The 13684-nt window shown below is 40.0% G+C and overlaps 1 protein-coding gene across 3 annotated transcripts in view; it reads right to left on the reverse strand.

Moving 5' to 3' along the window:
* Window positions 1–8823: 8823 nt before the first annotated feature.
* DHX9 (DExH-box helicase 9) overlaps window positions 8824–13684 on the reverse strand; it is a 54547-nt gene continuing 49686 nt past the window's right edge. For all 3 annotated transcript variants that reach the window (XM_022593307.3, XM_089910260.1, XM_089910263.1), the window contains 4 exons: window positions 11789–12018; window positions 11510–11625; window positions 10574–10774; window positions 8824–9434 (listed from right to left, as the gene is read on the reverse strand). In XM_022593307.3, coding sequence (XP_022449015.1) covers window positions 9137–9434; window positions 10574–10774; window positions 11510–11625; window positions 11789–12018 — 845 coding nt within the window. In that variant the 3' untranslated portion in view covers window positions 8824–9136. The remainder of the gene's footprint in view (window positions 9435–10573; window positions 10775–11509; window positions 11626–11788; window positions 12019–13684) is intronic.

A 13684-nucleotide genomic window follows, 5' to 3' on the forward strand; every position in this document is an offset into this window, starting at 1 on the left:
AATTTAAATATTTAATGCTTTCATTGAATGATTCATTTTAACATGTTTTTTAAAATAAGTTTTGAGATATAATTTACATATCATAAAATTCACTTTTAAAATACATAATTCAGTGGTATTTAGTATATTTTTAGTATATACCATCATCATTAATTCCAAAAACAATTGTGGTTTTAAATATTGTTTTATATAGTCTGAGTCCAATAAGAAGCTTTAGGTGTTTTATGTAGAGAATTGAAAAAATAAAAAAAGTTTATGGACAATATCTGATTCATTCCCATTTATCTGTGCAGGTAACTGGAATAAGATAAGATAGCACTATGTTTAGGCTTAACTATAGGAAATAAGAAAATTCAAAATAAGAGAGGCAAAAAAACAAAGAAATGTATTTCTCCCTCAAAGTCACACACATTATTTCAACTTTCATGCCTCCCTCCAGCTAGAATCTGATCACATGGCTGCATCTAACTGCAAATGAAGCTAGGAAATATAATCTTTAAATTGGATGGCATGTGTCCTCTAAAATAGGGTGTTTGTTTTGTAAGAAAAAACTGGTCTTTTTCACAAAGCACAGCTTACATTGACTTCAGGATATAAAAGAAAATAACCACTCAGGCTTCCGCCCCCAATCTTTCCTTCCACAATTTTTTTATTCAGTACTTTGTGTTATCTGTAACTTAGCAAAGGCGACCCTGTGTTGCTATAGAGAATCTCTTGAGGCTGAGAGTTGAATGAAGTATAGTAGCTGTTCTTCAGTGTTTCATTGAATAGCTTTTTTTTTTTTACACACAAGGTCTTCTTAGCCAGGTGACATAATTCCAGGGAGGAGGCCTTAACAAGAACAATCTCTCTATAATGAATTTGATAAGCTGTAAAAGTGGGGATTTTCCTTCACAATCCTCTTCCTCTACTTCCCTGTTTTTGGCTTTAGGAAGAGTATGTGATGGACAAAGATAGGCTCTTTTGAGTAAACAGAAAGCAATAGCCTCACAGGAGCAAACTTCTCACTCATTGGTTACTTGCCTCCTTTCTGTTGCTGCCATTGGTTTCCAACCAATTACTTTTTTCCCCAGGCCCACTTCAGAATACAGGGTTTTGTTTTTTTTCTCCTATTCTCATCTCTCTAAAGCATGCACAAAGCATTTTTAAGATTTTCTAAGAAATCTGAACTTTGATAGTTATTTTTCTCCCTCCTTCACCTTCCCACCCTTATATTTTTCTCTCCGTCATAACGAACTACCACAAATTTAGAGGTTTAAACATCACCAATTTATCATCAAACAGTTCTGTAGGTTGCAGTTTTGGCATGGGTCCCACCAGCCTAACATCAGTGTTGACAGGGGTTTGTTTCTTTCTGGAGGCTTTAGGGGAGGATTTGTTTCCTTGCTCATTTGGGTTGTTGGCAGAATGCAGTTCCTTGCAGTTGTAGGACTGTTTTCTTGATGGTTGTCGGCTGAGGGCTGTTCCCAGCTTCTGGTGACCAACTGCATTTGGGTTACGTCCTCCTTCCTCCATCTTCAAAGCCAGCAACAATGGACTGAGTCCCTTTTCTGCTTTTAATTTCTTCTGCCTCGTCTTCAATCTTCTCTCTCTGAGCCAATTCTTCTGCTCCCTCCCTTCCACTTTTAGGGACTCATGATTAGATTGAGCCCAGATTGAGCCCACTTGGATAATCCAGGATAATTTCCCCATCTCAAGGTCCTTAACTTGAATTACATCTGCAGAGTCCCTTTTGCCATGTAAGATATGCATTCACAGGCTCTGGGAATCAGCATGTGGACATCTTTGAGGAGCCATTATTCTGTTTACCACTTGTCTTAACCAATTTTCTAGGTCAAGGGAAGACAAATACTAATTCTACTCCTCAAATGGGATTTAAGAAGTTTCCTCTACCAGGACCAACCAATGCATAGCTCTTACACATTTTAAAAGAGATTCTAATTTAGAACAATGGCATATGCCCTGAGAAAACCATAATTCAAAAAGAAACATGTACCACAATGTTCACTGCAGCACGATTTACAATAGCCAGGACATGGAAGCAACCTAAATGTCCCATCGACAGATGAATGGATAAAGATGTGGCACATATATACAATGGAATAGTAGCCATAAAAAGAAACGAAATTGAGTTATTTGTAGTGAGGTGGATGGACCTCTGTCATACAGAGTGAAGTAAGTCAGAAAAACAAATACTGTATGCTAATGTATATATATGGAATTAAAAAAAAAAATGGTACGGATGAACCTGGTGGCAGGGCAGGAATAAAGACGCAGACGTAGAGAATGGACTTGTGAGGACGGGGGTGGGGGGTGCGGGGGGGGGGAGCTGGGGTGAAGTGAGAGTGGCATGGACATATACACACTACCACATGTAAAACAGATAGCTGGTGGGAAGCAGCAGCGTAGCACAGGGAGATCAGCTCGGTGATTTGCGATGACCTAGAGGGGTGGGGTAGGGAGGGTGGGAGGGAGATGCAAGAGGGAGGGGATATGGGGATATATGTATGCATATGGCTGATTCACTTTGTTGTACAACAGAAACTAACACCATTGTGAGGCAATTATACTCCAATAAAGATGTATAAAAATAAGAGATTCTAAGTTAGAACCTAGAGGTGGTTCCATATTTCTGCTCTGTCCTCATTCGTGCACATATCTGGCTGGCCTACTGGACACTAATTTTGTAGTACAGGCATTGGGTCTTAGTAACCATTATATTCCCCACTGTGCTGTGCATTCCAAGTAATAACTGCTAACAGTTTAAAAAGAATGCTACCAATGGGTCTCTGCTTATGCAAAAGACTGAAATGAGATTTACAATCTAGGACTTTTAAGGATATTTCATCACAGTTGCTGGGGATGGAAATGTTAGGATTCTGGAGGTGAGGACTGGACAAATCAAGATTAGAAGAGTGGCCTTGGTGTGGAATGAAAAGGGATGAATTAGAACCCCTTTCTGCCTTTTTGTAAGGAGCTGGCAGTAGGAGTGGAGATTTCCTTTGCTCCGCTGCAATGCCAGTAGCAGCTATGGTAAACTCTCAATTGAAGAAAAGAATGGGAACTATAATGCTAGAGCCTCTTGTCAGTTTATTAGAAGCAGTGAAAAGTGGCAGGTGGCTACAAACCAAGGGACTGAGGCACTCCTCAGCAACACAAGGTACAGAGAAGTTGCTAATATAATAGGAGCACTTCCCTGGTGGTTCAGTGGTTAAGAATCTATGCTTCCACTGCAGGGGGCATGGGTTCAATCCCTGGTCAGGGAACTAAGATCCCACATGCTGCCCGGCATGGCCACAAAAAAAGGAGCAAGTTACTATTCTTTGTGAGACACCCGAGATGCATGTTATCTTATAGATTTAACAGTTATAATCAGAAAGCAATAAACTTGAGGACAGGGGTCTAATTCTTCCAAAGTATTAAAGTAGAAAATGAGAAAATTATACAAATATACTATATTTTCAGTGATTGAATCAAATCAGCCATTCTTAAACTGAAGTACAGGCACCAAGAGTCTGTGAACTACCTGAAATTTAAAGTAAAAAACTTTGTGTACATGCTCTTTGCTGCAGAGAGTCCATAACTTTCATACTCTCAAAGGAGCCTCTCAGTCACCAAAAGCTTAAGCCAACTGAACTAGGTAGTATTTAAGTTTCCTTTTACATATTCTTTACTATTACTCAATTGAGGCCTAAAACAGCTTTTAACAAAATGTGTTGCTTTGTCTACAGAATACTCTGATTTGTTCTGTAGAAAATTCAGGCAACTTTATATCATTATTTTAATACTAAACATTATGCCATGTGTTTTTCGGTAATTTGATATTTTTCAGATTTTGCAGTTGCACAAGCTAAATTTACTTTATTTCCTAATAAAATTCTGAAGCCATGGGCAGGTATCATTAGAATACTAGCTTAATTTGGAAATGCTTAGAACTACTAATGCCCTATAACTTAGGTTCTGTTTAGGTCAGCAGGTTAACCTAAGCCTCTTATGCTTCCTGTTATTTTAAAAAGAGCTAAAATTTTCAATTAAGTTAAAATTACTATAGTATTAAAAATAACCACCAAGTATATATTTCACATTTTTACAGATTAACATGAAAAGTATTATACAGGTTTACCAGTTGAGAAACATTAAAATACTGGATTTGTAGCCAAATCCTTTGTTGCCTTTACCTTAAATTTGTTTGAAAGTAATATGCAATTTCAAAGTCTTGAAATTTCTGAAAGATTCCCCCATTAAGGTTCATGTGACCAACTCATCCTAGTTTGCCTACAACTTTGTTTTAGCATTTCCCATGTCTCAGAAAACCAGTCTGGGTAAACTGGGAACATCTGGTCACCCTAATTAGTTCCTAGGAAATAGATTCTTTTCTTTAAAGTTAAATTATCACTAAAGTAGTCTGATAAATTCAGGTGACCTCAATCAGAGAGATTCAATGGTGTGGGCATACCATACCTTTCATTGCGCTTAGCTTTAACACACTTCACAGATGGGTTTTATACAAATTGAAGGTTTGTGGCAAATCTGCATCAAACAAGTCTACTGCCACCATTTTCCAAAAGCATTTGCTCACGTCATGTCTGTGTCACATTTTGGTAAGCCGCGAAATACTTCAAACTTTTTCATTATTATTTTGTTATGGAGATCTGTGATAAGTGATCTTTATGTTTCTATTCTAATTGTTTTAGAGCACCAAAAACCATGCCCATAAAAGATGGTGAACTGATAAATGGGTTCAATAACTGAAATGATAAATGCTCCACTGATGGGCCATACCCCTCTCTCTTTCCCTTCTCCTTGGGCCTAACCTATTCTCTTAAACACAATATTGACATGCGGGCAATTAATAAGCCTAAAATGGCCTGCCTCTAAGTGTTCAAGTGAAAGGAAGAGTCACATGTCTCACTTTAAATCAAAAGCTAGAAATGATTAAGCTTAGTGAATAAGGCATGTCAAAAACCGAAAGAGGCTGAAAGCTAGGCCTCCAGCGCCAGTTAGCCAAGTTGTGAATGTAAAGTTCTTTTTTAAAATAGATTACTTAACATATGAGTGTATTCAATGGGAGGGCTTTTCTTTTTTTCTTGTACACAGGCTTCTCACTGTTGTGGCCTCTCCCGTTGCGGAGCACAGGCTCCGGACGCGCAGGCTCAGCGGCCATGGCTCACGGGCCCAGCCGCTCCGCGGCATGTGGGATCTTCCTGGACCGGGGCACGAACCCGTGTCCCCTGCATTGGCAGGCGGACTCTCAACCACTGCGCCACCAGGGAAGCCCGGGAGGGCTTTTTTTTTTAATTAATTTTTGGCTGCGCTGGGTCTTTGTTGCTGCGCATGGGCTTTCTTTAGTTGCGGCGAGCGGGGGCTACTCTTCATTGCAGTGCGTGAGCTTCTCATTGCGGTGGCTTCTTTTGTTGCAGAGCACGGGCTCTAGGCTCACAGGCTTCAGTAGTTGTGGCGCAGGGGCTTAGGTGCTCCGCAGCATGTGGGATCTTCCAGGACCAGGGCTTGAATCCGTGTCCCCTGCATTGGCAGGTGGATTCTTAATCACTGTGCCACCAGGGAAGCCCCAAGATAAAGTTCTTGAAGGAAATTACAAGTGCTACTCCAATGAATGCGTGAAACAGCCTCACTGCTGATAAGGAGAGTTTACTGGTCTTGATAGAAGATCAAACCAGCCACATTCCCTCAAACTAAAGCCTAATCAACTGCAAGGTTCTAACTCTCTTCAATTCTCCGAAGATCGAGAGAGGTGAAAAGCTAAAGCAAAGTTTGAATCTAGCAGAGGTTGGTCCATGAGGTTTCAGAACAGCAGCCGTCTCTGTAAGAGTGCAAGGTGAAGCAGCAACTGCTGACACAGAAGCCGCAGCAAGTTATCCCGAAGCCTAGCTAAGATAGTGAGGGTGGCTACGCTGAACAAGACTCTCAATGTAGACAGAACAGCCTTATGTTGGAGGAAGATGCTACAGGAGGAGCCAACGCGTGGCTTCAAAGGACTAACTCTCTTGTTAGGGGATAATGCAGTTGAAGACACTGCTCATCTACCATTCTGCAAATCCTAGGGCCCTTAACAATTATGCTACATCTACTTTCAAAACAGAACAAAGCCTAGATGATAGCACATCTGTTTACAATGGTCTACTGAATGTTTTGAGACCTACTGCTCAGAAAAAGATTCCTTTCAAAATACTACTGCTCACTGACAATGCACCTGGGCACCCAAGATCTCTGATGGAGATGTGCGAAAGCTAATATTGTTTTCATGTCTGCTAACACAACATCCGTTCTCCAGACCACAGATCAAGGAGTAATTTCAACTTTCAAGTCTTACAGATAGTGATTCGTCTGACGGATCTGGGCAAAATAAGTTGATATCCTTCTGGAAAGGATTCACCAATCTAGATGCCATTAAGAACATTTGTAGGACTTCCCTAGTGGTGCGGTGGTTAAGAGTCCGCCTGCCAATGCAGGGGACGTGGGTTCAAGCCCTGGTCCTGTAAAATCCCACATGCCACGGAGCAACTAAGCCCGTGCGCCACAACTACTGAGCCTGTGCTCTAGAGCCCGCGAACCACAACTATTTAAGCCTGTGAGCCTAGAGCCTGTGCTCCGCAACAAAGAGGAGCCCCCATTCGCCACAACTGGAGAAAGCCCACGTACAGCAACAAAGACCCAACGCAGCCAAAAAAATAAATAAATTTATATATATATAAAAAAAACAGTTGTGATTCATGGGAAGAGGCCAAAATATCAACATTAACAGAGTTTGGGAGAAGTTCATTCCAACCCTCATGGATGACTTTGAAGGCTTCAAGACTTCAGTGGAGGAAGTAACTGCAGCTGTGGTGAAAACAGCAAGAGAACTAGAAGTGGGGTCTGAAGATGTGACTGGATTGCTGCCATCTCATGATAAAACTTGAACAGAGGAGTTGCTTCTTATGGATGAGCAAAGAAAGTGATTTCTTAAGATGGAATCTACGCCTGGTTGGTGAAGATGCTGTGAAGATTGTTGAAATGACAACAAAATATTATATGTATGAGTCAACTGCTTTCAGACATTGGACAACAGGCAATGTAGAACTGTGACCCCCAAAATAAGGGAAAAAATTCGATGAGCCTAAGACCACCCTGACTTTGCGCGGAGGCACTCCGGATCATGACAAAGCGAGAAAGGAACAAGCAGAGAAGAGCAGTCTCACTGAGTTAAGACACTGGAGTTTGAGGAGGGTAGTTAAAATTTGTGGGGCAGAATACAGGACACAGCTGCAAAGAGAAGAGTTCTAGAAATCTGCATAGCAACTGCCTTATGTTTCTAGCTAAATTCTGAGAACTATGCCTGCCTGAGTGGTTCTTTCAAGCTTCAGAAAATGTAATTTGATATCCCTTTTGGCCATTTCTGATTTCCCATTTCTAGTTGAAGTTGGAGGAATACGTACCAGTCAGGTGAGGCATTACTAAATTTATACCTTTTATGGGAGTTTTCACAACATGTGCAAAGGACACAAGAAAGCCATTGATTGAGGCTAGAAATTCGGTGTGGCTACTAAATGGAACTGAGTGTAGGGTAGGAGTGAGGGCATAAGAAGGGAGCTTAGCCTTTACTCCAAAGGCAATAGGAACCACTGGCTTAAGCAAAGAGGGGTGCAGTGGTGACCTTAGATTTGTATGGGAATGTTAATCTAACTGTAGTGTGGAGAATGGACTGTAGACAGGCAGAACTAAATAAGCAGGAAGATCAGTTAAGAGGCTGCATCAGTGTACATCCAAGTTAATGATAGCCTGAATAGAACAGAGGCAGCTTGTTTGGAATAGCACAACTGGAAGGTGCTCTGGAAGAAGAATTGACTAGATGTGGTGATATTTATGGCTTTGGCAGAAACTCCTATCTGTGTTTAAACAAAGAAAAACCAGTTCAACAGTGAACAGAGTATAGAGCTTAGGATGAGTTAGGGGGTTTTCTTCAGTTTGTAAAGTACTTTTTTTAAATTTCTGGACAGAAATGTATGTCCAGTAAGTAGTTGTTTACCAAGGTCTGGATGCTCAGAAAGAGAATCTCAGTTGGAGATACAGATCTGAGGGTCTCTGAACCGGGCTAATCAGCTTATCAACAGTAACCGCTAAAGGTGAGCTAAAGAACATATGTATAATGAGAGGAGGATTTTGAAAATGACATTAACACAAAATATAAGTTGCCCAAGATCATTCATGTGTCAGCAGCATTAAGACGTGAGCTCAGTTCTGTCTCATCCAAAAACTTTGTAATCTCTACTATACTGTGCTATTCTGAAATTAGAAATGTGAAAATTCATTGGAAACTTATAAAGTGTTATAAGCGTATAAACATCTCCACTAAAATAGACTAGCTTAACAAATATCCTTTGAAATACATGTTAATGTAGAGTAACTTGTCAAATATCTAAACTTTATGCACTGGTGAAGCTTCTTTGCCTAAATATAATCTTTATTCAAGGGTTACGTAGGTTAATTTTGATTAAAATTTTAAAATAATTTTTACACTGGAAACTAACTTAAGAAAAGAGAACGCTGACCTTGGTCTTAGATTTTTCAAAGACAAAGCTAGGTCAAAAGTTCTATTCAGATACAGAGGCCCATGTCAATTGTGTACTGGCCATATTTGCTGCAAGAATAACAACTGCATTTCAAGGTTATTTATTCTAACTACTGTAAGTAAATAACATCAACTGGTGTACTTGTGAAACGAAGTACAGTTTTTCCTCTGATGTTTAAAACTAACAGATGTAATTAAGTGCCATTGTAAAATTTTTCTAATGTGTAAATAAGATCAACAATTAACTACATGGCCAGTATTCAATGTAATATTTTATTTCTATTGTATTAAACTAAAGTCAAGAAAATATCAAGTTAACTTTAAAGGCAAATCTTTACTCCTTAAAGAAAAAATACAAACTGTAGTACTTTTATAATAGAGCATGATATTTTACATAATATAAACAAAATCACCAATATACCTAAATGTTTAGTTTCCTTAAACTACGACAAACCACAGAACGGGTGAAAAATGGGTTTACTTATTGGCAGCACATAAACAACTTGGGAAAATGGGCAGCATGCATTATTTTACCTGTCTGTGCACAGGCACTGACACTCGCAAGCTTTAATAGCCACCGCCTCCTCTTCCTTGTCCAAAGTAGCCGCTCCCATAGCCCCCTCTGCCAGCTCCTCGCTGGGACCCCCCAGACCCTCTGTAGCCTCCCCCTGGGCCACCTCCATAGCCACCTCGGGAAGTCCCTCTGTAGCCTCCCCGGTAGGAGCTGGAGCCAGCCCCATAGCCACTGCCACCGTAGCCTCCACCACCCCCATAGCCTCCACCGCCATAACTTGAACCTCCCCTTCTATATCCACTTCCATTGTCATATCGAGCCATCTTGGGAGGACGTGGACCATCTCCATACCTAGCAAGAGCACAAAACCACCACTTTAGCAAAGCATCCTTAGTACTTCTCAACTAGTCACAAAATATAAACATTCAGTCACATTCGAAAATTTAATGCATAAAGGGAATGAAGCCAAAGGCACAAATACTGAATACATCATAGACAGGTTAAATATTAAAATGAGTTAATATCAGAAAAGCACTTAACACAGTGTGGCACACCCTAAGTACTATGTTTCATTAGTTTAAAGAAGTAGTTAACTCAGTTATAGGCAAAATGGGAAGCCAGAATCCATAAAGCACACAGCACTTCTATACATTAAGATAACAGTTTATAACCAAATGCAGTAAGCGAATCTTGATGGGGAGATTAAAGAATATTTTTGAGTGACTAAAAAAAATTTTAATGGTTGTATATTAGATCGTGTTATTGTAACACATTTTTGGGGTGTGAACTAGTATTGTTTATGCTATGTTCTCAAAAGATACATGAAGCATACTGACGTAAGATGCAACTTAATCACAAACGATTAAGCAAAAGAAGTGTGTAATATTTATATGAAAGCAAGTGTCACAAAATGCTGACAATCAGTGAAACCTAAGAGGCTATATGGGAGTTGACTGTACTGCTGTTCTGCCTGCAGGCATCAAGTATTTCCAAAGAAAAAGCTGTGGGCAAAGCAACTTTCTGAAGGTGAAAAAACTGAAGCAGATAAAACATTTTAAGAATTAAGAGAAACTTTATACTTCTTTACTTTTAGATATCTATGTTCTTGTATTTCCCTAAGATAAACCCTGATGCTTTTCATTTGAAGAATGAATTTAACACCTCATCATTTTTTCTTTGGAGATGGCAAAGCAGTACTGAGAAGAGGACTGTCTGGGATCTTTCACTTTCCTGTCATGTGACCTATCCTGGGCTCTATATGTACTTTAAAGATCTCCTATCTCTAGCACGCACTGGTGTAATAGATCATTAACACAAAAGTAACACCCTTTTTTCTGAGTGTGTTAACCAGAACTAGACTTCATATTCAGCATTTGTCTAGAACTGTAACTCAAGTAACAAGGCCTCTATTAACTAACGGTGGGAATTTTAGGCCAGTATAAGATTACTATACTCTGCTTAGTTCTCAGAGAAGTTACTGTGGTACTCACCGTGTACTGCCAATCATAAGGTTGATACCAGCAGCTGAGGGCCTAGAGATTTGGCGGATTGTGTTTAGCATACGTTCATTAACGGGGTCCAACTGGCTGATGATATCAGGCTGCTTGGTTACTTCAACAACCAGAGCCTCCATGGCTGCCCGGAGAGCAGTGATACAGGCAGCAGCTTCATGAGATATTTGCAGTCTGATCCTAAAACAGAGAAAAATGATTAAAAATGAGAGATGTGGTACACATAGAAAAAGACTATTATCTTTCAATTTCACACATGGCAAGTGATGGGATAAATTTAACTTCTTTCCAAGTACCAATACTTTCAACTAATGTAATGGCCCCAGAATTAGGCAAACACAGGTAGGAAGAATAATAATCTAAGGTAACTTCTTGAAATTCGCTGCTAGCTATTGGCAGGAGTTGTGAACCACAAAGTCTATCGAGCAAAATACTCTTACAGATCACTCAGCCTCCAACAAAAGAATGAAATAAGACACTAAGATTGTTAGTTTTGCAAGTTTTCAAAAATATGACTGAGCCTACTAACCATTCGTTATATTCTATCAATTTCTGCCAAGTGCTTACTACCCACTCACCACTAGTCTCTAAGTACTATAAAGTATACAGAAAAAAGAAGTGCCCAAGCTCCAATCAGACTCTAATTCCTTAGTGTAGTATTCATGGTAGTGGATGCGGCTCCAATGCCTAATGCATCTGCTTCTGCTGGTATAGTCAATTTAAGACTTGACTTTACTACCAACTATGAACCATACTCCTAAGATATACTACTCGCCAAGAAAAGACACTGTTATAAAGCATCTCACTTGTGCCATCAAATTTTGCCATGTTTCACAAATTAAGTTAGATTAGCAGCTGAATCCCATTACATTTCAATTTAAGAATTCAGTTGAGTTCACATATGAAAATCCATACCAGTCATCTACAAGCACAATCTGTCCATCAGACTGGACTTTCTTGGAGGCAAAGAGAAGCAGCTGCAAGGGGGTGACTAAGGTCATGCCTTTAGCAGAGATGGCCCGGGTTCGAATCTGAAGACAGAGAAAGAGGCAAGAGGAAATAGTTGACATTCCAACTGTCAATCAACTACCATATAATGATAATGAACTATGCTTTGAAAATTAAAACTCATGTTCCCACTGCACATTAATAAGTAAAGATAATCTGGATTTTAAATGTAAACTTTTTTCTTACCTTTTCACCAAAAACAAAGAAGGGAGATGGGTACTTCATGTCTTGGCTGCTAAAAGGACAATTAACAGATGACTTGTGGATAAGCGCATTACGCCCTTCAGTGGTGAGAATCTTTCTCTTTTCCTTATGATAGCACACATTGGGGTACACGCCAAAGGCCAGGAGAGAGATAACAACATCCAGATTATTGTCTGGTCCAGTGTTAGTAAACACTTGTGTCAATAAACACTCTGTTAAGAGGAAGGAGATTAAAAAAAAAAAATCAGGTATCTGGCTAATCCTCACATTGCATGTATTTACCAGAATTAGATGACAATTAGAAGAATTAACTCCTCCTCTACCCTCTTTTTTCAAATAACCTGTCTAACTTCCTCTCTTCTCAGAACTCTTGCACTCAGATTAAATGCAAGGAGAAATTCTGCTGAGTAGCCACAATAAGAAAATTAAAATCTCTGTATTCTCTTATAGACTCAATAAAATATAAGCTTGGAGTAAGTATTTTTTAAAAAACCCCAATAACCATCTACTCTCAGAATAAGAGCTAGACTGATATGACCACAGTGTTCTATATGCTGTTTTTAAAAAGCTGTTCCTTCTACAGAAGATGGAGTGACAACTTAAGAGGAACCCACTAGAAGGTGGTGGACATCTTCACCCAAACTATGCTTTAGGCACATGGAAAGTACGATGGTAAGAGAGCGGATATACTTTGTTCTAAAAAACTTGAATCCTAGTCTTATAAACTTCCTAATTGAGTCTGGACATGTAACTTAAGCTTCTGTGTCAGTTTCCTCATCTATAAAATGGGGTAGTAATATATGCATCTCAGGACTGTTGTGAAGAGTCTATCACACAAAAATGTTTTTCTCTTTTCCTTTGATTTTGATTAAAAAGCTACGAATTGGGAAATCCCTGGTGGCACAATGGTTAACAATCCGCCTGCTTGGGCTTCCCTGGGGGCACAGTGGTTGAGAATCTGCCTGCCAATGCAGGGGACACAGGTTTGAGCCCTGGTCTGGGAAGATCCCACATGCCGCGGAGCAACTAGGCCCGTGAGCCACAACTACTGAGCCTGCGCGTCTGGAGCTTGTGCTCCGCAACAAGAGAGGCCACAACAGTGAGAGGACCGCGCACCGCGGTGAAGAGTGGCCCCTGCCGCTCACCGCAACTAGAGAAAGCCCTCGCACAGAAACGAAGACCCAACACAGCCATTAAAAAAAAAAAAAATCCGCCTGCCAATGCAAGGGACACGGGTTCGAGCCCTGATCCGGGAAGATCGCACATGCCACAGAGCAACTAAGCCCGTGCGTCACAACTACTGAGCCTGCGCTCTAGAGCCCGCGAGCCACAACTACTGAAGTCCGCGCGCCTAGAGCCCGTGCTCCGCAACAAGAGAAGCCACCGCAATGAGAAGCCCATGCATCACAAAGAAGAGTAGCTCCCGCTCGCCACAACTAGAGAAAGCCTGCGTGCAGCAACGAAGAAGCAAAACAGCCAAAATAAATACATTTTAAAAAAAAATTAAAAATTTTAGTCAGTTTACAACAGAAGAGAATTACTTTAGTTATCTAGATACTGCCCAACTACCTTCTGTCTCTCAACTAAACAGCTGTTTCTGGTTATGTGTTCCAGTTTTCAATGTTTCAGGAAATAACTCTGTCTCTTAATCTAACTGGAGAAAAGTACAATAGTTCAAATTCACACAAGAAATGAACAGCTGGATTACTATTCCTATATCACATATCAAAGTCCTCTGTAATTGTCCACTAAAATCTTAAAGCCAATTAAAATTTAACACAGTAGAGTTTACTTCACATCTAAAACTGAACAGATGGGCAAATTAATAAATCACCTCACAAACCACTACTTGAGGTATTTCAACAAACTGTTCATTCA

Source organism: Delphinapterus leucas, chromosome 1, assembly GCF_059928025.1.
Source record: "Delphinapterus leucas isolate spDelLeu-1000000601 "Yukka" chromosome 1, BTC_Dleu_Yukka2, whole genome shotgun sequence".
NCBI lineage: Eukaryota > Metazoa > Chordata > Mammalia > Artiodactyla > Monodontidae > Delphinapterus > Delphinapterus leucas.